The sequence below is a fragment of the Calypte anna genome, chromosome 1 (genome assembly GCF_003957555.1).
Source record: "Calypte anna isolate BGI_N300 chromosome 1, bCalAnn1_v1.p, whole genome shotgun sequence".
In the NCBI taxonomy this organism is placed as follows: domain Eukaryota; kingdom Metazoa; phylum Chordata; class Aves; order Apodiformes; family Trochilidae; genus Calypte; species Calypte anna.
Window position 1 is genome coordinate 26,859 of NC_044244.1, and position 26,413 is coordinate 53,271.

The following is a 26,413-nucleotide window of genomic DNA, read 5'->3' on the forward strand; positions in this document are numbered from 1 at the left end:
GGAAAAGCTTAACCCCGACAGCACAGAATCATAGAATCATGGAATGGGCTGGGTTGGAAGGGACCTCAGAGATCATCAAGTCCAACCCTTGATCCACTCCCACTGCAGTTCCCAGCCCATGGCACTCAGTGCCACATCCAGGCTCTTTGGAAAGATCTCCAGACACGGAGAATCCACTACTTCCCTGGGCAGCCCATTCCAATGCCTGATCACCCTCTCCAGAAAGAAATTCTTTCGAATCTCCAACCTAAACCTCCCCTGGCACAACTTGAGACCCTGCCCTCTTGTCTTGCTGAGAGTTGCCTGGGAAAAGAGCCCAACCCCCCCCTGGCTCCAACCTCATTTCAGGGAGTTGCAGAGAGTGATGAGGTCTCCCCTGAGCCTCCTCTTCTCCAGCCTCAACACCCCCAGCTCCCTCAGCCTCTCCTCACAGGATCTGTGCTCCAGTCCCTTCACCAGCCCAGTTGCCTCCTTTGGACCTGCTCCAGCACCTCAATCTCCTTCCTGAGCTGAGGGGCCCAGAACTGGACACAGGACTCAAGCTGTGGCCTCCCCAGAGCTGAGCACAGGGGCAGAATCCCTTCCCTGGACCTGCTGGCCACACTGTTCCTGAGCCAGCCCAGGATGCCATTGGCCTTCTTGGCCACCTGGGCACACTGCTGGCTCCTCTTCAGCTTCCTGGCAATCCAGACTCCCAGGTCCCTTTCTGCCACTCTGTGCCCAGCCTGGAGCTCCCCATGGGGTTGTTGTGGCCAAAGTGCAGGACCCGGCCCTTGGAATGTTGAACCTCATCCCGTTGGGATCAGCCCAACTCTCCAGTCTGTCCAGGTCCCTCTGCAGAGCCCTCCTGCCTTCCAGCTGATCCACACTCCCCCCCAGCTTAGAGTCATCTGCAAATTTGCAGCATCCAGCAGCATCCTCCCTGAGGTTTCTTTGTGCAGAAAATCTTTATTTTCCCTGTCTGCACAAGTCTGATTTCCCATGGAGATTGATCAGTGGAGCCACCTCCTCGCTTGGGTTGTCATCAAGCCAACAGATTTGGTGGAAAACTCTCCTCAAAGACTCAGATGTAAACAGTGTTTTAATTTGCAGTTAAGTTTAGAGTAAGAACAAAGATAAATCCCATCTTTCCAGCATGGGAATTACCCAGTGTGGCAGATTTCTATTTGTTGTTCACAGGCAGAGATCAAATTATAGCCCAGTGATCAGCACAGCTTAGAAAACAAGAGGGTTGTTAATTATATAAATTAATTTTTAAAATACCCTAAATGCTTAGAGGACTGATCACAGGCAAATAAAAGGCAATAATAGGAAATAAAAGGAAATCACCCCCCCACACAGGTTGATACACAGCAGCATTTATAGCAGGAGGACAAGGCTCCTCTCTAACAAAGATCCCCTCCAGCTTAAGTGCAGCTAATAAATTATTTTAAGTATGAGCTCAGTGTAAGCACCCTGAGCAGAAATCTCCCCCCTGGCACATTGGAGCAGTAATTCCACCACTCCAGGGATTTGCTCAGCACAGCAGAATTGTCCCACAAAAAAACCTGTTTGGGGGCTGAGAGGGAAACCAAGTGCTGGTTCATTTAATAATGCACTTAAGGAAAGCTTCAGCCTTAACAGCAAAATCTGAGCTGGGCATCCTCAGGAGGAGGGTTTGGGGATGACTCCAGGGAGCCCTTCCTGTCCATGTTTAATCCAGTTTGGAAATCAGTGTAGAGAAACAAGATAAACCAGGTGCCTCGAGTTGCCAAAGAGTGTGTGAGAGTCCACCTGTGCCTGGTTAGGACAAGCCCAGGGGGCCAATAGAGCTCAGCTCACTCTGGTGGGAGGCAATGGAGAGGTCAGCAGCTCGTGGAGCCTCAGGAGCAAGAAAGGCTCCTCCTGCTACATTTGGTGGAGAATGTGGGCAACAAACAGATGTCTAAAGAAGCAGCAGTGTGAGGAGCTGGCAACAGGAACATTCTCCCTGATTTGGAAAAGTGCCTGGGCTAACACTCTCCCTGAAAGGTGTGACCAGCAAGCTCTTTGGATTGGAAACCCCTGAGCAGAGGGAAGCCAAGAGAAGGATTCTCTCTTTGGAAACCCCTGAGCAGAGGGAAGCCAGGAGGATGGAATCCCATGAGGAAGGGTTAAAACCTGTGTGTGGAATCCCATGAGGAAGGGTTAAAACCCATAATCCCATGAGGAACCAGAAACCCATGAGGATCCAGCAAGCTCTTTGGAAAACCCTGAGCAGAGGGAAGCCAGGAGGATGGAATCCCATGAGGAAGGGTTAAATCCTGTAATCCCATGAGGAACCAGAAACCCATGAGGAACCAGCAAGCTCTTTGGAAACCAAAGATGAGGATTCTCTCTTGGGAAACCCCTGAGCAGAGGGAAGCCAGGAGGATGGAATCTCATGAGGAAGGGTTAAAACCCGTGTATGGAATCCCATGAGGAAGGGTTAAATCCCGTAATCCCATGAGGAACCAGCAAGCTCTTTGGAAACCCCTGAGCAGAGGGAAGCCAGGAGGATGGAATCCCATGGTATGGAATCCCATGAGGAAGGGTTAAATTCTGTAATCCCATGAGGAAGCAGAAACCCATGAGGAACCAGCAAGCTCTTTGGAAACCCCTGAGCAGAGGGAAACCAAGAGAAGAGCAGATACAGGAGGGAGAAGAACAACTCAAGTTGGAAAAGCAGAGACTTTGTGAAAAGTGCCTGGGCTGACATTGAAGGGTTTGCCTGGGCTGCAGCAGTGTGAGAAGCTAGGGTTAAATCCCGTAAGCTGTAAGTGTATGTTTGTATGTTTAAGTTGTGTCAGTCTTGTGTCAGTCTTAGAAGCTAGGGTTAAATCCCGTAAGCTATAAGTGTATCCTATAATCAGTGTTAAAATGGTTGTATCCTGTAATCAGTGTTAAAATGTTTGTAAGCTAGGGCAAACTGGGGTAAGAAAAAAAAAAAAGGGGGGGGGGGGAAATGTAGAGAACCAAGATAAACCAGGTGCCTTGGTTGCCAAAGAGTGGGTGAGAGTCCACCTGTGCCTGGTTAGGACAAGCCCTCTATTACCAGGGGGCCAATAGAGGTGGGACACACACCCACAGAGCTCAGCTCACTCTGGTGGGAGGCAATGGAGAGGCCAGCAGCTCGTGGAGCCTCAGGAGCAAGAAAGGCTCCTCCTGGCTACATTTGGTGGAGAATGTGGGCAACAAACAGATGTCTAAAGAAGCAGCAGTGTGAGGAGCTGGCAACAGGAACATTCTCCCTGATTTGAAGAAGTGCCTGGGCTAACACTCTCCCTGAAAGGTATGACCAGCAAGCTCTTTGGATTGGAAACCCCTGAGCAGAGGGAAGCCAAGATAAGGATTCTCTCTTTGGAAACCCCTGAGCAGAGGGAAGCCAGGAGGATGGAATCCCATGAGGAAGGGTTAAAACCCGTGTATGGAATCCCATGAGGAACCAGAAACCCATGAGGAACCAGCAAGCTCTTTGGAAACCAAAGATGAGGATTCTCTCTTTGGAAACCCCTGAGCAGAGGGAAGCCAGGGGGATGGAATCCCATGAGGAAGGGTTAAAACCTGTAATCCTATGAGGAACCAGCAAGGTCTTTGGAAACCCCTGAGCAGAGGGAAGCCAGGAGGATGGAATCCCATGGTATGGAATCCCATGAGGAAGGGTTAAATCCTGTAATCCCATGAGGAAGCAGAAACCCATGAGGAACCAGCAAGCTCTTTGGAAACCCCTGAGCAGAGGAAAGCCAAGAGAAGAGCAGATACAGGAGGGAGAAGAACAACTCAAGTCGGAAAGGCAGAGACTTTGTGAAAAAGTGCCTGGGCTGACATTGAAGGGTTTGCCTGGGCTGCAGCAGTATGAGAAGCTAGGGTTAAATCCCGTAAGCTATAAGTGTATCCTATAATCAGTGTTAAAATGGTTGTATCCTGTAATCAGTGTTAAAATGTTTGTAAGCTAGGGCAAACTGGGGTAAGAAAAAAAAAAAAAAGGGGGGGGAAATGTAGAGAACCAAGCTAAACCAGGTGCCTTGGTTGCCAAAGAGTGGGTGAGAGTCCACCTGTGCCTGGTTAGGGCAGGGCCCCTATTACCAGGGGGTAATAAAGGTGGGACACATACCCACAGAGGGAGCTCAGCTCACTCTGGTGGGAGGCAATGGAGAGGCCAGCAGCTCGTGGAGCCTCAGGAGCAAGAAAGGCTCCTCCTGCTACAAATCAGATTCACCCCAAAAAATGCCACCAGCAAAATGCCTTAAAAGCAAGCACCAAACCCATCGTTGTAATAAGCTGGTAAAATGCTATAGCACACATCACCCCAACCAGGAAGATTTATTTTATTTATTTTAGATCTATTAATTCTGGAATTTGGTAAAACCCAAACTGAGCAAATTCATCTTTGTGCCAGCAGGAGGCTGCTGCGCACAGGATGTCACCAAGATGTCACCGGGAGGTCACTGGGATGTCACCCAGGTTCCCTTTCCCTAGGAACAGTTTCCTACCAGTGCTCTGTCCAAGTTTTTCCCTGCACCAAGTGTTTTTATCCCCAAAAGCCCCGAGCAGAATGAGCCAAACCCCATCCCTCCCAGCAGCTGGGTTGGTTTTTATCACCAAGCTGCTGATGGCTCTGTCACTCCAGGTAAGTCACAGCCTTTCCATCAGAGTTGGGGAAGGAGGGAAGAGGATAACCAGGCTTTCATTTGCCTTTTACCCCCCCCTTTATCCCCTTCATCCTCCTCACAGCACCACAACCTGTGCAGCAGGGTCCTCTCCAGCCCCCTCCCCAAACCCAGAGCACTGGAGGGAAGCAACAGCCCCAGGAGATGAGAGAGGGGATGAGGACCAGTGATGAGGAACAACAAGATGGGTGCAACAGGACAGATTTACACCACGTGAGGCCAGCAGCTCCCAGGACAGGACCCCACAGCCAGAAGGTCCCTCCTCTGGGAATGGCACTGCTGAAACTGGTCTGGTTTACCAGGGGTGTGAACCAAACCCAATCTTGTGTTTAACCCACCAAAAACATGAACATCTGCTACATCTGCTGAGAAATATCTTATGGCTGGGATGATGAAATCAGTGCAGTGGAGTATTAAAAACTAAAAGCTAACTAAGAGACAGAATAGTGGCTGAAGAAACACAAAGCCACACACAAACGTGTCTCTGCCACACCAGAGCATCTTTAATGCCTCTTAAATCCTTACATTCCCAAGCACCTTCCCAAAGATGAATGCTCATGGTCAAATGCTGATTGATTTCTCCATATTCTCTAATTAAATCAGTCTCCTGTGAGGCTGACACCTGTGTCTACTGGAGGGAAGTGATGAGGCATCAAAAAAAAGTTAGAATAACAGAATCATAGAATGGTTTGGAAGAAATCTTAAATATTATCTATCCTCCAGTGAGCAAGGACACCTTCCACTAAGCCAGGATGCTCCAAGCCCCATCCAACCTGACCCTGAATGCTTCCAGGGATGGGGCAGCCACAGCAGGGCCAGGGTCTCACAACCCTCATCATAAAAAGTATCTTCCTTATACCTACTTAAATCTTCCCTCTTTTAGTTTAAAGCCATCACCCCTTGTCCTGGCACTACATTCCCTGCCAAAAAGTTTGACCCCATCTTTTTTATAAACCTTTAAACACCAAAAAGCCACAGTGCAGTCTCCCTGGAGCCTTCTCCAGGCTGAACAACCCCAACTCTCAGCTTATCCTCACAGCAAATTATCCTCTGATCACTGTTTGAGGCCTCCTCCAACAGGTCCAGGTCATTCCTGTGCTGAGAACTCCAGACCTGGACGTTCTGTCTTCTAAACCCATAAAGCTTGAGATGACCCTAAGGATTAGCAGGAGCCCTCAGCAATTTGTCACTCCATGTCCCCATTGGGCCAGGAGATGCTGGGAGCCTGGCCAGGACATGAGACCTTGGCAAGGAGCTCATGGACCCACAAAAAAAAAAAAAAAAAGGATTGATCTTGTTGGTAAGGATGGAGGTGATGTCCAGGAGCTGTCACCCTGAGCAGGCTCCCAAAAGGAGCCAAAAATCCCTGGCAGAAAAGCAGCAGTGGAGGACTGAGCCTCCACACTGGCCAAGTGTGACGATCTGTCCTGTTTCGGGCCAGGATAAAGGGGATTTTCTGTCCTGTGCTTTTGCTTTCAGCTCAGTCTCTTGTCAGGAGCTGCACTTGCTGAAATTCACAGCAAGTTTCTCAGGCAGTGTCTGCTGCTGGGACTGATCCCACTCCATGGTTAGAGTTACTGCTGGAGAATGGGCTGCAGAGCCAAGGACACTGCTCAGCTCTGAGCAACATTTGGCCCTCCAAAAGGAGAAAAGGACTCAAGAGGTCCCACCTGAAACCCTCCTGTGGGGAGGAACAGACAAGAGAAATGACCAGAATTGACCAAACAGAGGATTCCATCCCATACACCTCATCCTCAGGAGAAACTGGAGGGATCCCCAGGCTCAAACCCCTTCCTGCTTCCCCTTCTTCCCCTCTCCCTCTTTGCTTCAGCATCCTGGGAGGATTCCATCCCTTCCTCTGCCTCTGCTCCTGATCCATCCCAGCCTGAATCTGTGTGTTCCTGCCTCCAGCTCCCAACTGCTCCTGACCCCAGGATTCCAGCCTGGACTTTCCCAGGGCTGCCCTGCAGCCTCAGTGGGGATGGGAGAGTTCTTGGGGGGAAGGGGGGAGGAACCTGGGATCAATTTTCCTGTAGATTTGTATAGATTGAGTCATTTTTCCTATTTCTCATTCCTGTTCCATTAAAGCTGTGTAGTTTAGTTCCCAACCCATCAGTCTCTCTCCCTTATTCTCTCTCATCAGGGAGGGGCATTAATAGACAGCATCTGTTATTGGGATTAATTGCCAGGACAGTGTTAAACCCTGACCCCCACAGGGTTAAATCCCACCCCCCACAGCAAGTTTTTATATAAATTTGATCATCTGGACTAATCAACTGACTGGAGGAATCTGCAGCCCAGCAGAACATCAGAAATGCTACAGATGAGATAAAACCAGTTTGGATTTCCTGGCTGACTGCTGCCTTGGGGGGGTTTCTGAGCAACTTTGGTTTGTAGAAACTATGGAAAATCCTTCACTTTGATGGTTTTAACCTTTACATAACTACAGAGAGCAAAACAGAGTTGAGATTTTAGCAGCCAAGCAACACCCTTGCCTTGACTACTCTTGCTCAGCCTCCTTCCTAATGATTCCAGCATCATTTAGGGTCTCTCCCTTCCCTCTTTTCTCCTTTCTCTCTTAATCCCAAAGCTTCCCCTTGTTCTGCACCCTGTCCAGCTCCAACTCTGCATTTGAATTACTGTAGTTTTTTCAGCAGGAATGTCTCCTCTGTACTCCATATATTCCCACAGCCCTTCCTGCTCTCTGCTTTCCCTAGGGAATTGGGTTCATTCCTTTATCCACTGCCAGCTTACAAAATGCAAGTGCTCAGAGCAATTCCAGCCTGGGAGGCAATGGGCTCTGGGTAAATCCCTTTTAAAAGCAGCTTCTCTCATTTGGAAAGGTGAAAGGGACACCTCCAAACCCAGTTATTGTCATGGGATGCACAACACCTCAGTCAGAATAGAAACAGGAGGAATTTTCAAGTCTGGAGGGGGGAAAAAAAAATAAATCTAATTTTGGAAAGCTTAGAGGTGCAACAAAGGAAGACAGAAAAAAAATTATAAAGAAAATAAATATCTTTTCTCACCCTCTTGCATCCAGCACTACTGGTTACAAGGACCCTTTCTGGGCTGCTTACCAAGCTTTCTGCTGTGAGCTCAGGCAAATCACAGACTGTACAATGGGGATAATCCAGGATGGAAATGCTGGGGAAGAAAGGACAGAAGAGACTCAGTAAGAACCAGGTAAGTATGAATCACAGAACCACAGAATTCCAGCTGGGAAGGGACCTCCAGGATCAGCTGCTCCAACCCTTCTCATCTTATTGAGCTGAGATGTCCCAGCACCCACTGAGCTGAGACTTCAAACTTCCCAAAGTGGGGGAATCCACCCTGGGAGACCATTCCAGTGTCTGACTGTCCTCAGAGGGAAAAATTTCCTTTTTGTGTCCAATTGGAATCTCCCCAGGAGCAACTTGTGCCCATTGCCCCTTGTCCATGGAGTTCCTTGTCCATAGGGAGTCTCCATCTCCTTTGGAGCCCCCTTGGAGTACTGGGACACCAGAATTAGGTCTGCCCTGAGCCTTCTCTTCTCCAGGCTCAACAGATGCAGTTTTCCAGCTCTCTCCTCATATTCCAGGTGCTCCAGTCCTCTGATCATCCTCCTGGCTCTTCTCTGGACCCTCTCCACCCTGTCCACATCCTTTTTGTACAGCAGGGCCCAAAACTGGATGCAGTTTTAAGATGATCTCTGTGATAACACCCAGCACTCTGCCACCTCTTCCTCCCCTGTGCCTGGGGCTTGAGCTGCAGAGGCAGAAGGAGTTGGGCTGGGTTGGAATCCTGGCTCCAGCAGCTGATACTGAGTGGCTTTGCCTCTCTCCTGCCTTCCTGACTGCAGAGATGGGATCCAAATGGGCTCCCAGCCTCACCTCTCATCTGAGTGGAGCCCAGCATCCATTCCTCTTGGCTCCAAAGCACATCCTGAGAGCATTAATAAAGGACTCGAAGGATTTGGATGCATTTAGACATGACAGATTAGTTACATTAAAAAAAAAAGGAAAAAAAAACAAAACCCAATAAAATATATCTTAGGTTAAAATGGAGACATCTGATTACCAGCAAGAAAATTCACAATGAGGGCAGTCAGGTCATTCCAAGCCCTCCAGGGTTATTGCCCTTATGAAAGTAGGCAAGAAAATAGAAAAAAATATGGATAAAATGTATGTGTACATACAGACACACTGAGACATGCCCAGCTGTAAAGTGAAGCCCTTGCACTGCCACACAGCTGAGTCTTTGTTTGCTGTTTTGTGGTTTTCAGTCCAGCAACTGAACACTGAGCTGTGACAATCCCTGAGTCAGGGGTAAGACCCCTTGATGAAGACCCCAAGGTTGGCAGATCCCCTAGAACAGGTTTTGTTTAACCTGTGTGCCCAAGAAGGGCTTGTCAGACCCCAAGGACAGATGCTTCTCACTGTCTCACATCCATTTTAATCCCAAAACTGGAAGTGCAGGAGAGCTCAGAGGGAGCCAGCTCAGGACCAGCAGCACCATCCTTCTGATCCTCCCTCTTGTGGCATCACTGAATAGGGATCCATAAACCTGAACTTAACCAAATCTTGCAATCTTTTTGTAAGGCAGTGCCTGACACTTTTTGCTGCTGTTCTGGGCTGGGCAGGATCAGAGCATCCAGCTGCAAACCTCACCTCTTCTCACAGGTCTCTATCCTGCCTGTGAAACTCCAGCAGAAAGCAGAAGAGAGAGCTCAGTGCTCCAGAGAGAGCTCAGCTTTCCTCCTTACTTAGGTGCCTTTAAAGCACAGGACCAAAAGTGGATAAATCTTTATCAGCAAGAGCATTAAAACATTATTTTCTATTTTTCCATCCGTGCCTTCCCACACATACAGAGCCATAACATACAGGAGACAAAGCAGCCTACACACATGGCTCAAAAGCAACCAAAAGAGCATCAAACAGCAAGGAAAAGGATTTTTGCACCATTCCAAGAGCAGCAGCTTTTGTGTCCCTCTCCTCCAAATGAGGAAATCCTACCCAGCCCAGAACTGTGCTATTTCAGTTCTTAGAATTAGCCAGGTTGGAAGGGACCTCAGAGATCATCTAGTCCAACCCTTGACCCACCGGAGCAGTTGCTAGACCATGGCACTGAGTGCCACATCCAGTCTGTTTTTAAATGTCTCCAGGGACGGAGAATCTACCACCTCACCGGGCAGTCCATTCCAATGCCTGATCACCCTCTCCGTGAAGAAATTCTTTCTAATATCTAACCTAAACCTCCCCTGGCACAACTTAAGACTGTGTCCTCTTGTCTTGTTGAAGGTCGTCTGTGAAAAGAGTCCAGTTCCCACCTCGCTACAGCCTCCTTTCAGGGAGTTGTAGACAGCAATGAGGTCTCCCCTGAGCCTCCTCTTCTTCAGGCTGAACAGCCCCAGCTCTCTCAGCCTCTCCTCATAGGGCCTGTGCTCGAGTCCCTTCACCAGCCTGGTTGCCCTCCTTTGGACCTGTTCCAGGACCTCTACATCCTTCTTAAACTGAGGGGCCCAGAACTGGACACAGTACTCGAGGTGTGGCCTAACCAGCGCTGAGTACAGGGGAAGAATCACCTCCCTGGACCTGCTGGTGACGCTGTTTCTGATACAGGCCAGGATGCCATTGGCCTTCTTGGCCACCTGGGCACACTGCTGGCTCCTCTTCAGCTTCCTGGCAATCCAGACTCCCAGGTCCCTTTCTGCCACTCTGTGCCCAGCCTGGAGCTCCCCATGGGGTTGTTGTGGCCAAAGTGCAGGACCCGGCCCTTGGAATGTTGAACCTCATCCCCTTGGGATCATCCCAACTCTCCAGTCTGTCCAGGTCCCTCTGCAGAGCCCTCCTGCCTTCCAGCTGATCCACACTCCTCCCAGCTTGGTGTCATCTGTGAATTTGCTGATGATGGACTCAATCCCCTCATCTAAATCATCAATGAAGATATTGAACAGAACCGGGCCCAATACTGATCCCTGGGGGACACCACTAGTGACCGGCCGCCAACTGGATGCAGCCCCGTTCAGCACCACTCTCTGGGCCCGGCCCTCCAGCCAGTTCCTAACCCAGCAAAGGGTGCTCCTGTCCAAGCTGTGGGCTGACAGCTTTTTCAGGAGAATGCTATGGGGGACGGTGTCAAAGGCTTTGCTGAAATCCAGGTAAACCACATCCACCGCCTTGTGCTGATCCAGCCAGCCCCTGCCCAAACTCCAAATGGGGCCGGTGCCTCTTTCTTAAATCAGAAGTGAAAGCACTGGCAACTCTGCAAAACCCAGAGAAGTCAGGAAAGCTGAATTACAGCCATAAAAAGTGGGGAAAAAACCCTAGAAGGCTCTGCTCCATCAAGGCTTTTTGAGGCTTTGGCTCTGGACTGTGCTCCACATAAAGATGAAAAAACTCTACAGTCAGATGGGAGATGTCTCTGGGTATTTTAGTAGTGAATAGGAACCCCTGGGAACCCCCAAACCTGTTCTCCTTATTAAGCAGAAGGGATTTGCTCCCCCCCTGAGGATTCCTGTGCCCCCAAACCTGTGCCAGGGAGCAGAGATGGAAACCCAGCAGCTGGAAAGGTTCCCCACGCACAAAACCTCCCTGCCCCATCATCTTTCTCTTGCCCAGAAGTGGCTGTACCTGTTTTTGGCAGTGATATAAGACAGGATGTTCTGGTTGAAGAACTTCAGGATCAGTGGGATGCAGTTGGCAAACACCAAATGTTGGGACACGTATTCAAACTGAGGAAGAGAAGGGAAAAGGGGTCAGGGGGAGGTGGGAGCAGCACCTGGGAATGGAAACCCATTCCCAGCCAGAAAGCAAAGCAGTCTTCATGGTTTGCTCTAGACACCTTGCAGCCCATCTTTCCCTTGCAGAACTCTGCTGTACAGGGCTTGCATCCCACCCAGCAACTCCCAGCAACTGGAAAATTATTTCCCATAGAGTGGGGACACAAAAACTTTATTTACTTTATTTATTTTACAGTAATTTAGGAATAGCTGCACATAACCACTGCAGTGAAGCTTTAAGGTAAAAATCTATGGCAAAAGAAGGAAGAGGGAAGAAGGAGGTGTAGCTAGTACAGGAGAAAATACAATAATTCACAGAATCAGAGCTGGAAGGGACCTCCAGAGATCACCCAGTCCAAGCATCATCATCCAGGGCACATCACCCAGCCCTGCATCCAGGGGGGGTTGAATATCTCCAGCAAAGGGGACTCCAAAACCTCCCTGGGCAGCCTGGGCACCCTCCCAGCAAAGGAGGTTTAAAAGGAACTTCCCATGGCCCAGCTTGTGCCTGGTGCCCCTCATCCTGTCCCTGGGAACTCCTGAGAAGAGTTTGGCTCCATCCTCCTTGCACCCACCCTTTAGGTACTTGGGGACATGAACAAGGGCTCCCCTCAGCCTTCTCTTCTCCAGGCTGAAGAGTCCCAGCTCTCTCAGCCTTTCCTCATCACAGAGATGCTCCAATCCCCCAAATATCTTTTTCACCCTCCTCTGGACTCCAGTATTTCATAGAATCATAGAATCATAGAATTAGCCGGGTTGGAAGGGACCTCAGAGATCATCTAGTCCAACCCTTGACCCACCGGAGCAGTTGCTAGACCATGGCACTGAGTGCCACATCCAGTCTGTTTTTAAATGTCTCCAGGGACGGAGAATCTACCACCTCACCGGGCAGTCCATTCCATAGCCTGATCACCCTCTCCGTGAAGAAATTCTTTCTAATATCTAACCTAAACCTCCCCTGGCACAACTTAAGACTGTGTCCTCTTGTCTTGTTGAAGGTCGTCTGTGAAAAGAGTCCAGTTCCCACCTCGCTACAGCCTCCTTTCAGGTAGTTGTAGACAGTAATGAGGTCTCCCCTGAGCCTCCTCTTCTTCAGGCTGAACAGCCCCAGCTCTCTCAGCCTCTCCTCATAGGGCCTGTGCTCGAGTCCCTTCACCAGCCTGGTTGCCTCCTTTGGACCTGTTCCAGGACCTCTACATCCTTCTTAAACTGAGGGGCCCAGAACTGGACACAGGACTCGAGGTGTGGCCTAACCAGCACTGAGCACAGGGGAAGAATCCCTTCCCTGGACCTGCTGGTGACGCTGTTTCTGATACAGCCCAGGATGCCATTGGCCTTCTTGGCCACCTGGGCACACTGCTGGCTCATGTTCAGCTTCCTGGCAATCCAGACTCCCAGGTCCCTTTCTGCCTGGCTGCTCTCCAACCACTCTGTCCCCAGCCTGGAGCTCCCCATGGGGTTGTTGTGGCCAAAGTGCAGGACCCGGCCCTTGGAATGTTGAACCTCATCCCGTTGGAATCATCCCAACTCTCCAGTCTGTCCAGGTCCCTCTGCAGAGCCCTCCTGCCTTCCAGCTGATCCACACTTCCTCCCAGCTTGGTGTCATCTGTGAATTTGCTGATGATGGACTCAATCCCCTCACCTAAATCATCAATGAAGATATTGAACAGAACTGGGCCCAACACTGATCCCTGGGGGACACCACTAGTGACCGGCCGCCAACTGGATGCAGCCCCGTTCAGCACCACTCTCTTGACCCCAAGACATGAGTGCAAAGATCATCCTCTCCTGAGAAGCACTTGGTGCACCATGCCACTGCCAAGACCAATGGGTGCTGATCCATTGTAGAACAAAAATAATAATAATAATTAAAAAAAGGCAATATCAGATTTTGTGCAAAGAAAGAAAAGTTGCTCTGAACTTCCCTCCTTTGAGACTTGATGTTTGGTAGGAGCATTGAAGGTACAAGACTTGAGAGCTCAGAAAACATCTTCCCTAGTGAATTAGGGAATAGCTGGAGATGTCTCTGGATGAATAATTACTTTCAATACTGAATTTGGTTGTATTTTAAATAGTTAGGGTAGATTTCTCAGCACTGGGACATCCTTTCATGGCCTGGTAGTACTCTGAGAACAATATCATAGAACCATAGGATAGCTAAGGTTGGAAGGGACCCTCCTCTGGACTCTCTCCAGTAGATCCCAGTCTCTCTTGAACTGGGGAGCACCAAACTGGATGCAGGGTTCCAGCTGTGGCCTCACCAGAGCAGAGGAGGAGAATTCCTTCCATCCACCTTCTGGCCACCCTCTTCTTTATACAGCCCAGGATTCCCTTGGTATCCTGGCAGGAAGGGCTCACTGCTGGCTCCTGGATAACTTTGTGTCTGTCAGGACCCCCAGATCCTTCTCCTCCTCTAAACCCTTTTCAAATTTTGACTGAAGAAAAGGACCTTTTCCTTCACACATGCTTTTTATTTCCCTCCCCCTCTAAACAGAAATACTCTGGGTATGCACAGCTGTGTAATAACCCCAAACCAATCCTCTAAGGAAAGAGACCCAAAGAGCAGCCACATCTTATCCCACCTCACCCTCTCCCACCTCATCCCAACCTCCCATCAACATCCCACATGTGAGAGCACAGAAAGTTTGGGACAAGCTGTTTGGGACAGCCTGGTACAAGCTGGTGACTCTCACTACACCATCACTACCAGCTGTTAGTAGTGCATGAGTAACCAGCAGCCCTGCTAACTGGGATCCAAGCTGCTTGGAAACTGCTTGGAAACACAGCAATGAGGGGGTTACAAAGGATGGAACCAAGGAAAATGAGTAGAATTGTAGAATCATGGAATGGTTTGGGTTGGAAAAGACATTGGCAGCTTGGGTCTCCAAGGTGGGAGTTTGCACAAGCCAGGCCTTCACTTTTTGTGTTTCCAAAGCATTTTAGGCACTGAGCCATTAAACTGTCCTGGTATTCACTCCAAATGATCCAAATCTGAAGGGTGGAATCATGGAATGGTTTGGGTTGGAAGGGACCTCAAAGCTCATCCAGTCCCAACCCCCTGCATGGGCAGGGACACCTCCCACCAGCCCAGGGTGCTCCAAGCCCCATCCAACCTGACCTGAGACACTGCCAGGGATGGGGCAGCCACAGCAATCCTGGGAAATTTATCCCCAGGATAATCTCTGTGAGGGCTGTGCTTGGGTCAGGTTTCTGTCATCTGGGTCCTTTCAGCCCTGTCCCCTTCTGCAGGGTCAGAACCCCCCAAGTGGGTCACTTAAATCAGCTGATGGAAGGACTGAAGTTCTCCCATCTTTGGGCATCCTGATGGACACTGGATGCAAGGAGATCCAAATGCCCCTGGTTTGTGCAGCTCTGAAACACTCCCTGGAACAGCACTTGGGGCTTTTAGAGCTCAGTTGGAGAGAGACTCCAAAAACATATTGTCATAGAATCATGGAATGGTTTGGGTTGGAAGGGACCTCAAAGCTCATCCAGTCCCAACCCCCTGCATGGGCAGGGACACCTCCCACCAGCCCAGGGTGCTCCAAGCTCCATCCAACCTGACCTGAGACACTGCCAGGGATGGGGCAGCCACAACTTCCTTGGACAACCTGGGCCAGGCTCTCCCCACCCTCAAATTCAAGAAGTTCCTCCCCATCTCCAACCTCAATCTCCCCTTTCTCTCCAAGTTTTAACCCATTTCCCTTCTCCTCTCCCTACCCCCCCGTGTCCAAAGCCCTCCCCCAGCTTTCTTGGAGCCCCTTCAGATATTGGAAGGTTGCTCTAAGCTCACCTGGGAGCCTCCTCTTCTCCAGGCTGAACAACCCCAAGCCCTCAGCCTGGCTTCCCAGGGAGGTGCTCAGCCCTCTGAGCATTTGAGTGGCTCTGCTCTGGACACCTTCCAGGAGCTCTGTGTCCTTCTGATGTTGGGGACTCCACAACTGGACACAGAGCTCCAGGTGGGCTCTCAGCAGAGCAGAGCAGAGGGGGAGAATCCCCTCCCTTGACTTTCTGTCTCTGCTGCTTTTGATGCAGCCCAGGACCTGCTTGGTTTCTGGGCTGTAAGCACACACTGAGGACTCACCTGGAGCTTCTGGGCCACCCCCACCCCCAAATCCTTCTCCTCAGGGCTGTCACCATCAAATTATTTTCAGAGATAAACCCAACCATGAGCTGTGCAGGTCTGTGGAGTTGTTGCCTCCAATGCAGCATCCCAGGAGCACAGAGAGAGCCCCAGCAGAGCCTGGACCAGTCACATCCCCCCCTGCCCTCCATGGATGCTGCAACCACCAGCTCAGCCCTCACAGAGGTTTTTAGGGTGAGAACAGCTTCAGCAGCAAGGGAAATGATGAGTGCTCACCCAAAAATCAGACACAAAAGCAGAATGAAACCACACAGCTGCCTCCAGACTTAGCAGCAGACTGCAAGGGTCCCCCTGCCACGGGGGGAGGGATGAGAGGAGCTGTTTTGGGGTTGAAAGAAGAAAAATGAGTGAAGGGATATGGAGGAAACAGATGTAGGATTGCAAAACCATGGGGGCTTGTTTCATTTATCCTGTCCTGCATATGGATTTGTATTTATTGTCAGATAAATAGCAGTGGGCTTCATAACACAGGTGGATTTGTGCCATGCTGAAGGCTTTAAAAGGAAAAGAAAAATAGGAAGCCCTAATTGTTTGATTTGTAGAACAGATGGAGAACTGGGCCCAGGCTACAGCTCAAATCAGTATTTGGTATTTTTTTTTAATCAAGGAAAGCCCTGATGAAGGCCAAGTTCAATTGGTGCCATGCAAATGAAACAAAAACCCCATTGCAGCCAGGACCCAGACCTCCAGGTTCTGCTGAAACTGGAACTGCCAGAACTTGATCCTGCTGAGGGACAGAGGATTGGATCAGTTGAGCTCCTGAGGTCCTACCCAGCACTATTTCTGGTCACCAGACATGAAACAGAGCAAAAGAGGGGCTTCCCCTACTCCCTTCCCATCTCTGCTGGGGCAAATCTCCTGAATTTGAACCTGATCAGCTCCAGCATGAATTTTTCCAGAAGTCTGGAAAGATTTTCCATGTGAGTGGAAACAGCAGAACACAGGCAGGAGGTGCATGGCAGCCAGGTTTATCCCTGCCTGAGCATCCCTATACAAATCCTCACCTGGAGCTGCTGACCTGCAGCTCCTCAGGGAAAAACCTCCCAGGAAAGATCTTTTAGGATTGGATCTATCAGGACCATCAGCTCCAGCTCAGCCCCTTCTCTCTGCTCACCTGGTAGATGTGGTTCAGCTTGAAGTGCTTGAGGAGCAGGAGCAGCAAAGCTGAGATGCTCTTCACAATGATCTCTTTGTGTCTGTTCACATCCATCCCCAGCTTCATGCTCTGAAGAACAGTGATGCTGGGTTGGAGGGGAAAAAAAAAGCCAACAGCAGGGTGGGTACTGAGGCAAGGACCAAGGAACTGTTGAGTTTTTATTCATATAGACTACAGAAACTCTACAGAAACTGAGATCTTCACTTCCCTCCAGGGCTCTCACTTCCCTCCCCTCCTGTCTGGTGACACCAAAGTGCAGTAAAAAAAGGGAAAAAAAAAAAAATGCTGATTGCTCTCCACCAGCAATTCTGGGAGAGTGGGACACCTCCCAGTTCTGGGACACCTACCATACCTTCAGGGATCTTTATGATTTATATCCATGAGCATCATTCCAGGGTTTGTGTCACTAAGCCAGCAGAGATCAGTGACCACCAACTCCTCTGGAATCGTCACACTCCTGAAAAACCAGCTCTGCTCCAGCACCACGAGGAGCTTGCACCTCTCCAAAGAGATCTCCCCCATCTGGATAAATCTATTGGCAAATCCCAACTCTCCTGCCCAGTCCAAGACTTCCTGGCCAAGCCAAGAGGGTTGGTGGCCCTGGGGACTCACGGCATCTCCTCGGGCAGCACATCAGCCAGGATGTTGATGGAATCAGTCTTGGCTTTGGAGGTGGGAGCTGCAGCAAGGAGAATCTTCAGTAAAGCTATCTGCAGGGAGAACAGGCATGGAGGGGGATCCCCAGGAAGAGGGATTTGTTCCTTGGCCCATATCCCCCCCCATACACATCCTATTTTCTGACCAGACATGAAGGGATGGTCCCAGGAAGAGGGATTTGTTCCTTGGCCCATGTTCCCCCTCAAATCCTATTTTCTGACCAGGCTTGGAGTGGGGATCTCCAGGAAGAGGGATTTGTTCCTTGGCCCATATCCTCCCCACAAATCCTATTTTCTGACCAGACATTAAGGGATGCTCCCAGGAAGAGGGATTTGTCCCTTGGCCCCCCAAATCCTATTTTCTGACCAGGCATGAAGGGGGATGCTCCCAGGAAGAGGGATTTGTTCCTTGGCCCATATCCCCCCCCCACACATCCTATTTTCTGACCAGGCATAAAGGGGGATGCTCCCAGGAAGAGGGATTTGTCCCTTGGCCCCCCACATCCTATTTTCTGACCAGGCATGGAGGGGGATCTCCAGGAAGAGGGATTTGTTCCTTGGCCCATATCCCCCCCATACACATCCTATTTTCTGACCAGGCATGAAGGGATGGTCTCAGGAAGAGGGATTTGTTCCTTGGCCCATATCCCCCCTCAAATCCTATTTTCTGACCAGGCTTGGAGTGGGGATCTCCAGGAAGAGGGATTTGTTCCTTGGCTCATATCCCCCCTCAAATCCTATTTTCTGACCAGGCATGGAGGGGGATCCCCAGGAAGAGGGATTTGTTCCTTGGCCCATATTCCCCCCCCAAATCTTATTTTCTGACCAGGCATAAAGGGGGATCCCCAGGAAGAGGGATTTGTCCCTTGGCCCCCCAAATCCTATTTTCTGACCAGGCACGAAGGGGGATGCTCCCAGGAAGAGGGATTTGTCCCTTGGCCCATATCCCCCCCCATACACATCCTATTTTCTGACCAGACATGAAGGGGGATGCCCAGGAAGAGGGATTTGTTCCTTGGCCCATATCCCCCCCCCCCACAAATCCTATTTTCTGACCAGGCATGAAGGGATGCTCCCAGGAAGAGGGATTTGTTTCTTGGCTCATATCCCCCCCCCAAATCTTATTTTCTGACCAGGCATAAAGGAGGATGCTCCCAGGAAGAGGGATTTGTTCCTTGGCCCATATCCCCCCCCCACAAATCTGACCAGGCATGGACAGATGCTCCCAGGAAGAGGGATTTGTCCCTTGGCCCATATCCCCCCCACACACAGATCCTATTTTCTGACCACTGACCCATCTTGTCATCATCTTGACCCATCTTGCATCAATGTCTGCACCTGATCCTCTGAATCCTTCCTCTTCCACTGTACTTTCCACCCAACTCTGCTCTGGATTCCCAACAAAATATCCCCATCCAAGTCCTGAACACCCCCCCAGCTCTGCAGCTCCCACTTTGTCCCCATTCCCCACTCAAAAACTCTTTTTTACTTTGAAGAAGCAGAGATTTACCATGTATTGGGGGAGGTTGTACAACATTGCTCTGTACAGGACCTCACAAGGGGTTTCTTGGACTTCCTCTTCCCCCTAGCACAGAGAAACACCAGAAACAAGGGAAAAATTATTTCAGGTCCATCCTCTTGAGCTGTGTTGGTCATCTCCATATAACCCAGCTTGAGGACTTAACCATGGCCATAGCTGCCCCAGGCCTTTCTCCACTGCTACATTTGATCAAGAGATGAAATTCTAGCAAAAAAAGAGCATCTAAGGTGTGTCCTAAGGGCTACAAAGACCAAGTGGATTTCTGTGACACCTTGGGAACTTTCCACCCATCTGTGGAGTGATGGGGAGCAGCAACTCCTTACCAAGGACATGGGGCACTTCTCCAGCTCCTCCTCATTCTTGATCTGCACATCTGAGATGGAAATGTACTTGTGCTGGGAAAACACAGAGAGAGAGGCAGAGCAACATCACAGCTGAAGGATGAAACCCTCAGTGATGACATTTCCTCATTTCAGGAATATCTCAGTTAGGTGAAGAGACCACAGCAGATCCATGGAGAACCTTTCCTCTGACACCTAACAAGAAGGGACCCCCTTGCTCCAACCCATCTCTGTGTTTCACCCAGAGGTTGGACAAAGTTCCCACACCTCATACCAGGGATATCCATCCCCTCCAAAGCTTTCCAGACCTTCCCTGGATGCATCAAACCAACTTCCCAAGGGAGAGGGGGAAGGAGCTCTGACTGCAAGGCCTGCTGGAGCCCAACTGGAGAGGAGCAGAAAACTGAACTGATGCTTTGGGCCAGGAGAAAGGGGATTTTCTGGCTTGTGCTTTTGCTTTCAGCTCAGTCTCTTGTCAGGAGCTGCACTTGCTGAAATTCACAGCAAGTTTCTCAGGCAGTGGCTGCTGCTGGGACTGATCCCACTCCATGGTTAGAGTTACTGCTGGAGAATGGGCTGCAGAGCCAAGGACACTGCTCAGCTCTGAGCAACATTTGGCCCTCCAAAAGGAGAAAAGGAGTCAAGAGGTCCCACCTGAAACCCTCCTGTGGGGAGGAACAGACAAGAGAAATGACCAGAATTGACCAAACAGAGGATTCCATCCCATACACCTCATCCTCAGGAGAAACTGGAGGGATCCCCAGGCTCAAACCCCTTCCTGCTTCCCCTTCTTCCCCTCTCCCTCTTTGCTTCAGCATCCTGGGAGGATTCCATCCCTTCCTCTGCCTCTGCTCCTGATCCATCCCAGCCTGAATCTGTGTGTTCCTGCCTCCAGCTCCCAACTGCTCCTGAGCCCAGGATTCCAGCCTGGACTTTCCCAGGGCTGCCCTGCAGCCTCAGTGGGGATGGGAGAGTTCTTGGGGGAAAGGGGGAAGAAACCTGGGATCAATTTTCCTGTAGATTTGTATAGATTGAGTCATTTTTCCTATTTCTCATTCCTGTTCCATTCAAGCTGTGTAGTTTAGTTCCCAACCCATCAGTCTCTCTCCCTTATTCTCTCTCCTTTCTTTATCAGGCAGGGGAGGGGGATTAATAGTGAGAATCTGTTATTTGGTTTAATTGCCAGGGCAGTGTTAAACCCTGACTGAGGAGCCTCAAACTCCTTCCAACTCCTGTCCCACAAATATGGGTGTGAGACTTGATGCCCTGCAACCCCTCTACAAGTTTTGGCCAACAATTTATGGTTTTTTTTCCCTTCCATGAGATGCCCATGGGTCTGATCCCACCTCAGAGCATCTGCTGAGTGCCAGGGAGTGGCAGGATGTGGTCAGAAAGTCTGACTGCTGCTCAGCAAGGTTTTCTGGGCTGCTTCATGCAGGTGCCATGCATGGAGCCCCCCTCTTACCTGCTTCAGTGTCTTCACACTTTCATGGATGGGTCGTGGCAGCCCTATCAGGGTCTCGGTGTCTCTGTGGGGGATGAGAGAGGGCTGGGAGGAAGAGCTGGCTTGAACACTTCCATGCCATGCAAGGTCACATAAAAGGGAACCTGCAGCCTGATGAATCCACTGAACACATCCCCAAAGGGGTCAGGAAATGGGAGAGGAGTTGGTGGGAGCTGCCCTGGCACCCAGAAAAGCTGCACCTGAGAGGGGTGACCTCAGGGTGAAGATTTGGGGTGAAATCAGGTCCCTGCATGGTGTCAGCTTCAGCTCAGCACTGCCCCTAAAACCAACAAGGGAACCAGGCCAGGGGGACTCTGCACCCACAGCTTGATTTAGGCACAACCTGGGTCATGTTCTGTGGGTACCACCTTGTCCCAACTCCCTCCCACAGTGACCCCTCTGGCTTGGGCTGGGGGTCACTTATTCCAAGCTAGGTCTGATTTTTTAATAGAAAGAGGTCCCTGGAGATCAGCATCTCCTAGGATGTGTTTTTATAACACTGAGAGCCCTGCTGCAGCCCCAGGGAAATCCAGCACTGGGTCCTCATCATCCTCAGGATGCCCCAGGTTGGTTGAGGAGAGAAAAACTGAGCCCTGGGGACACCTCCCAGCAGTTCAGCAGCTCCAGGACAGATTTTGTTGGAGCTGCACAGGTAACACCACTCACTGGCCCAGTGTGAATCCGATGAATTTGTTCCTGCTGGCTTCCAGGAAATGCTCAATGTCCTTCTGTCTGATGGAGCAGCAGAGAAAGAAAAACAAGGAGAAGGTTGGAAAATGGGAGAGACACCAGATCACAGCCTGCACTGCTCAGAAAGGACAGCAAGAACCTTTCTAGGACTGATTTCCAGAGGTCTTAACAGCACCAGGTTAGAGCCACCAATGCTCTCACTGTGAACCAAAATAATTTCTGTTTGCTGTGGAGCTTCCTGGGAGCATGCAAATAATCTGAGATGAGTTCTCTGCAACCTTTTTTTCCACCTTCTGTGTTGCCAGCACTTGCATCTTCCAGCAGCATCTGCTCACTTTGAGCAAACAAATGTTGGCCCTGCAGTCTGGCAGAGCACATGCTGCTCCAGGAGCTGCTCCATCATGTCCCACCTTGGGCATCTTTCATGAGAACTGCTCAGGCTCTCAGCCCTAGAAGAAGGACATGAACCAGGAGCCAGGGCTCTCACTGGCAGGAAGAAATCCAGGGGGATTTTCAGGCATCAGCTAAGAAAAATAACCCTCATTTGGAGCACCCTGGCACTGTCTGTGTGGAGACCCAGGGGGGAAACCTGTTCTTGCTGTGTCCCTTCAAGGAGGGGCCTGGAGGGACACACTTAACTCTCTCACTGCTCCCATGTCAAAAAAAAAAGATGTATTTACTCAGGGTTTTTAAAGCCCATGGATTAAATCCATGATTTGGATCAACAGAAAAACCCTCACATAGATTACAGAGGGAAAGGGGCAGAAGTTTCCACCTTCTTTTCCTAACACTCCCTTATCTCACGTGTAGCAGAACTGCTCTTAGGAAGGGAAAGCCCCAACTTCTTCATCCTGAGATGTTTTTGTCTAACTTTTCATCTCAGAGAAAGGTCTCTGAACAAGGCTTCATCTAGCAACACAAAAGTCCCACTCAACCAGCAAGAGGCAACATCCTTAACCAGTTCCCAAGCCTGAGGTCCACTGGTTCTAGCTGGGAAAGCTGCCCCAGCTCCCACTCACTCCAGCACAACCTTCCAGCTCCTTCCCAGCACAGCCTGGGATGTCCATGATGGGACTGTTACTGATCAAACTTGGCCACACTTGGTTTGTAAAACCTGGGGAAGAGCTCAGAGAAGCCCAGAAAGGACCAACCAAGAAAAAAAAAAGAAAAGGAGTCCCCACCAAACTTGCCACAGCCTGCACTGAACCCCAGGAGGGGAAGGGCTGGGGAGCAGAGCAGTGACCCCAGAGGGTTTTACCTGACTTTGGGGGCCCAGGGGAGCCCTTTGGGGAAGGACACCTTGTCAATGGGTGGGTGCTGAGCAGGCATCATGGGGATCATTGTGTCCCTCTCCATCAGGTCCAGTTCCCCCTCAATCCCACTGTCCACATCATCATTCTCCTCTTCATCAGCTCCTCCTTCATCATTCTTGAAGGGGTCTCTCTCGTTGTAGATATCCAAACTGTCTTGTTTCACCAGGGGCTGCAGCAGGAGGGAAAAGAGGAATTCAAGTGATGCCCTGGGTTTTACTTCCCACCCAGCTGCTGGCACCAGACCTCTCCATCCTGGAAGGACCAAGCTTCCAGATGTCCCTCAGGTGAGGATTTCCTTCCCAGCTCTTGCCACCAAAGCCAGGACAAGGAACAGCCCTCTCTGTACCTCTGACCTTGCTGTTCCAGGAGGTGTCACCCATCTCCCAACTTCACTTTTGGTGCTGCCATACAGCACCTCTACCACACCAAAAAAAAAAAAAAAGCATCATCACCCTTGGACCTCAGCACAGCAACTCCACAAGAGGAGCTTGCTGGGAGCACTTTGCTCCTTGGTGCTTATCTGGCCTCTGCCATGGGATCAGGATGTGCTCCTGCTTCCTCCAGGTCAAACACATCATGGGGCTGAGCTGCTGGAACTGAAACTGGGGGATGAAAAACTGAGCCAGCAATGTGTGCTCACAGCCCAGAAACCCCCATGTCCTGGGCTGCATCCCCAGCAGTGTGATCAGGGCCAGGGAGGGGATTGTCCCCCTCTGCTCCGCTCTGGGGAGCCCCCCCTGGGGTAAAGCTGTGTCCAGCTCTGGGGTCCCCAGCAGCAGAAGGACACGGAGCTGTTGGAGCCAGTGCAGAGGAGGCCCTGGAGCTGCTGGGAGGGCTGGAGCAGCTCTGCTCTGGAGCCAGGCTGAGAGAGTTGGGGGTGTTGAGGCTGGAGAAGAGAAGGCTGCAATGGGGAGACCTTAGAGCACCTTCCAGTGCCTGAAGGGGCTCCAGGAAAGCTGGGGAGGGACTTGGGACAAGGGCCTGGAGGGATGGGACCCTGCGAGGGGGAAGGGTTTGGAGCTGGGAGAGGGGAGATGGAGAGGAGATCTTGGGCAGGCAGGGAGGGAGGGAGGGAGAAATAGTTTGGGGTGAGGGTGCTGAGCTTTAGAACCAGGTTGCCCAGGAAAAGAGTCTCTGCCCCATCCCTGGCAGTGTTCAAAGCCAGGTTGGATGGGGCTTGGAGCAATCTGGGAGGGAGGTGTCCCTGCCCATGGCAGGGGGGTTGGAATGAGCTGAGCTTTCAGTTCTCTTCCAAGCCAACCCATTCCAGGATTCTATTTCTTGGGGAGGGAGGGAGGGAGAAATTCTTTGGGGTGAGGGTGCTGAGCCCCTGGGTGCCCAGGTTGCCCCCAGATGCTGTGGCTGCCCCATCCCTGGAGGTCTTGAAGGTTGGATGGGGCTTGGAGCCCCCTGGGCTGGGGAAGGGGTCCCTGGATTGTCCCCTTGGGACTGGAGGAGCTTTAAGGTCCCCTCCAACCCAAACCCTTCCAGGATTCCATACTCAAGGAGCATTAATTAGGGTTCCCTCATCCCTGGAAGCTTTCATGGACACCTTGGGTGGGTTTGGAGCCCCCTGGGCTGGGGGAGGGGTCCCTGAGCATGGCAGGGGTTGGGACTGGATGAGCTTTAATTTAAACCCATTTCCAACTTAATCCACTTAATTTAAGAAAAACGGTTTCAAGTTTGAAGAGGGGAGATTTAGGTTAGACATTAGGAAGAAATTCTTTCATTTCTGGCCCAGGTTGCCCCCAGAAGCTGTGGCTGCCCCATCCCTGGAGGTGTTGAAGGTTGGATGGGGCTTGGAGCACCCTGGGCTGGTGGGAGGTGTCCCTGCCCATGCAGGGGGTTGGGACTGGATGAGCTTTGAGGTCCCTTCCAACCCAAACCCTTCTGGGATTCTATGATTAATGAGTCTGATCCCTGAGGAATGGCTTTGTTTCCTTATCAAACCCACAGTGGGAATTCCCTCTAGGCACAGTTTTGTACAAGAACAGCATCAACAAACATTTACCCAGTGAGGATGCCATTGCCACCTGACAGTTTGCCATCATGGCAAGAGCTGATCCTCTGCTCCTCAGGCTCTGAAACCAAATGCTAGGGAGCAGGAACAGATTGCCCAGAGAAGTTGTGGCTGCCCCATCCCTGGCAGTGTCTCAGGTCAGGTTGGATGGGGCTTGGAGCACCCTGGGCTGGTGGGAGGTGTCCCTGCCCATGCAGGGGATTGGCACTGGATGAGCTTTGAGGTCCCTTCCGACCCAACCCATTCCATGATTCTATGAAAGCAGAGAACAGAGGAGCACTTGGGGACATGGGGAAACCCTCCTGAGCAGAGGCTGCTCCTCAAGCTGATGGTGGAGAAGCTCCCTGGGCCCTGCCCCAGCCCCAGGAGGTCCCAGCTCTCACCCTGCGGCTTCGGTGCCCGCGCTGCTTCTGCTGCTGCTGCTGCTGCTCCAGGAGCTCCAGGGAGCAGGCGGGAGGCGAAGCAGCTCTCATGCTGCTCATCACCTGGATGCTGTCCTCTGGCAGGGGGGGCAGCCCCAGCTCCTCCCTCTTCCTCACCTTCATCATCTGCAGGGCTTCAAATCCACCCAGTGTGAACTAGGGACCAAGGAGAGAGGGGAGGAAGAGAGAAGCAGAAATCCTGGTGGGACCACGAGGCTCTCCCTGGGGGGAGCAGCAGTTTTTGGGGCCATCAAACTGGAAGATTTGAGGATGAAGACACCACGGCACTGGTTTGCTCTCCAGGCTTCTCCCCACCCCATGGCCTCTGCGTGGCTCAACCCATCCCATCCCCATGCTAGAAGAAACTGGATTTTTTCAGCTTCCTGAGACATCCTAAGTGACCTCATTATGGTTGGATTGACCTGGGAGGAGCATCCAGGCTGCATTATTCCCCAGATATCAGTTTATGGAAAAAGGAAGGGTTTGCACCCACCAGAAGCACCTTCCAGAGCAGGAGTAGAACCTTCTTCATGGGGAAGTTTATGGAAAAAGGAAGGGTTTGCACCCACCAGAGCAAGAGCAGAACCTTCAAGTGTGTCAGCACTGTTCCCCAGATATCAGTTTATGGGAAAAGGAAGGGTTTGCATCCACCAGAAGCACCTTCCAGAGCAGGAGCAGAACCTTCAACTATGTCAGCACTGTTCCCCAGATATCAGTTTATGGGAAAAGGAAGGGTTTGCACCCACTGGAGCAAGAGCAGAACCTTCAAGTGTGTCAGCACTATTCCTCAAATGATCAGTTTATGGGAAAAGAAAGGGTTTGCACCCACCAGAAGCACCTTCCAGAGCAGGAGCAGAACCTTCAAGTGTGTCAGCACTGTCCCCCAGATATCAGTTTATGGAAAAAGGAAGGGTTTGCACCCACTGGAGCAAGAGCAGAACCTTCAAGTGTGTCAGCACTATTCCTCAAATGATCAGTTTATGGAAAAAGGAAGGGTTTGCACCCACCAGAAGCACCTTCCAGAGCAGGAGCAGAACCTTCTTCATGGGGAAGTGTGGAGCATGGCCACTGCAGAACTTGGTCACCATGGTAAAGAGCAGAAGAGCAAAGGGTTCTTCAGTGTGCACAGGGAAACCTGGAGGAGAGAAAGACCAGGAGCAGGTTCAGAGCAGATCCCCCATCCCTGAGGTCTCCTCACCA

The 26,413-nt window shown here is 50.9% G+C and overlaps 1 protein-coding gene across 1 annotated transcript in view; it reads right to left on the minus strand.

Moving 5' to 3' along the window:
* LOC103529812 (striatin-interacting protein 2) overlaps positions 1 to 26,413 on the minus strand; it is a 38,410-nt gene that overhangs the window by 7,535 nt on the left and 4,462 nt on the right. Inside the window, exons 8-18 of the mRNA XM_030463213.1 lie at positions 26,221 to 26,348; positions 25,175 to 25,369; positions 22,717 to 22,940; positions 21,435 to 21,500; positions 20,730 to 20,793; positions 19,247 to 19,318; positions 18,894 to 18,968; positions 17,340 to 17,437; positions 16,686 to 16,812; positions 11,279 to 11,379; positions 7,748 to 7,814 (exon numbers count right to left, since the gene is read on the minus strand). Of these exons, the coding sequence (XP_030319073.1) occupies positions 7,748 to 7,814; positions 11,279 to 11,379; positions 16,686 to 16,812; positions 17,340 to 17,437; positions 18,894 to 18,968; positions 19,247 to 19,318; positions 20,730 to 20,793; positions 21,435 to 21,500; positions 22,717 to 22,940; positions 25,175 to 25,369; positions 26,221 to 26,348 (1,217 nt within the window). The remainder of the gene's footprint in view (positions 1 to 7,747; positions 7,815 to 11,278; positions 11,380 to 16,685; positions 16,813 to 17,339; positions 17,438 to 18,893; positions 18,969 to 19,246; positions 19,319 to 20,729; positions 20,794 to 21,434; positions 21,501 to 22,716; positions 22,941 to 25,174; positions 25,370 to 26,220; positions 26,349 to 26,413) is intronic.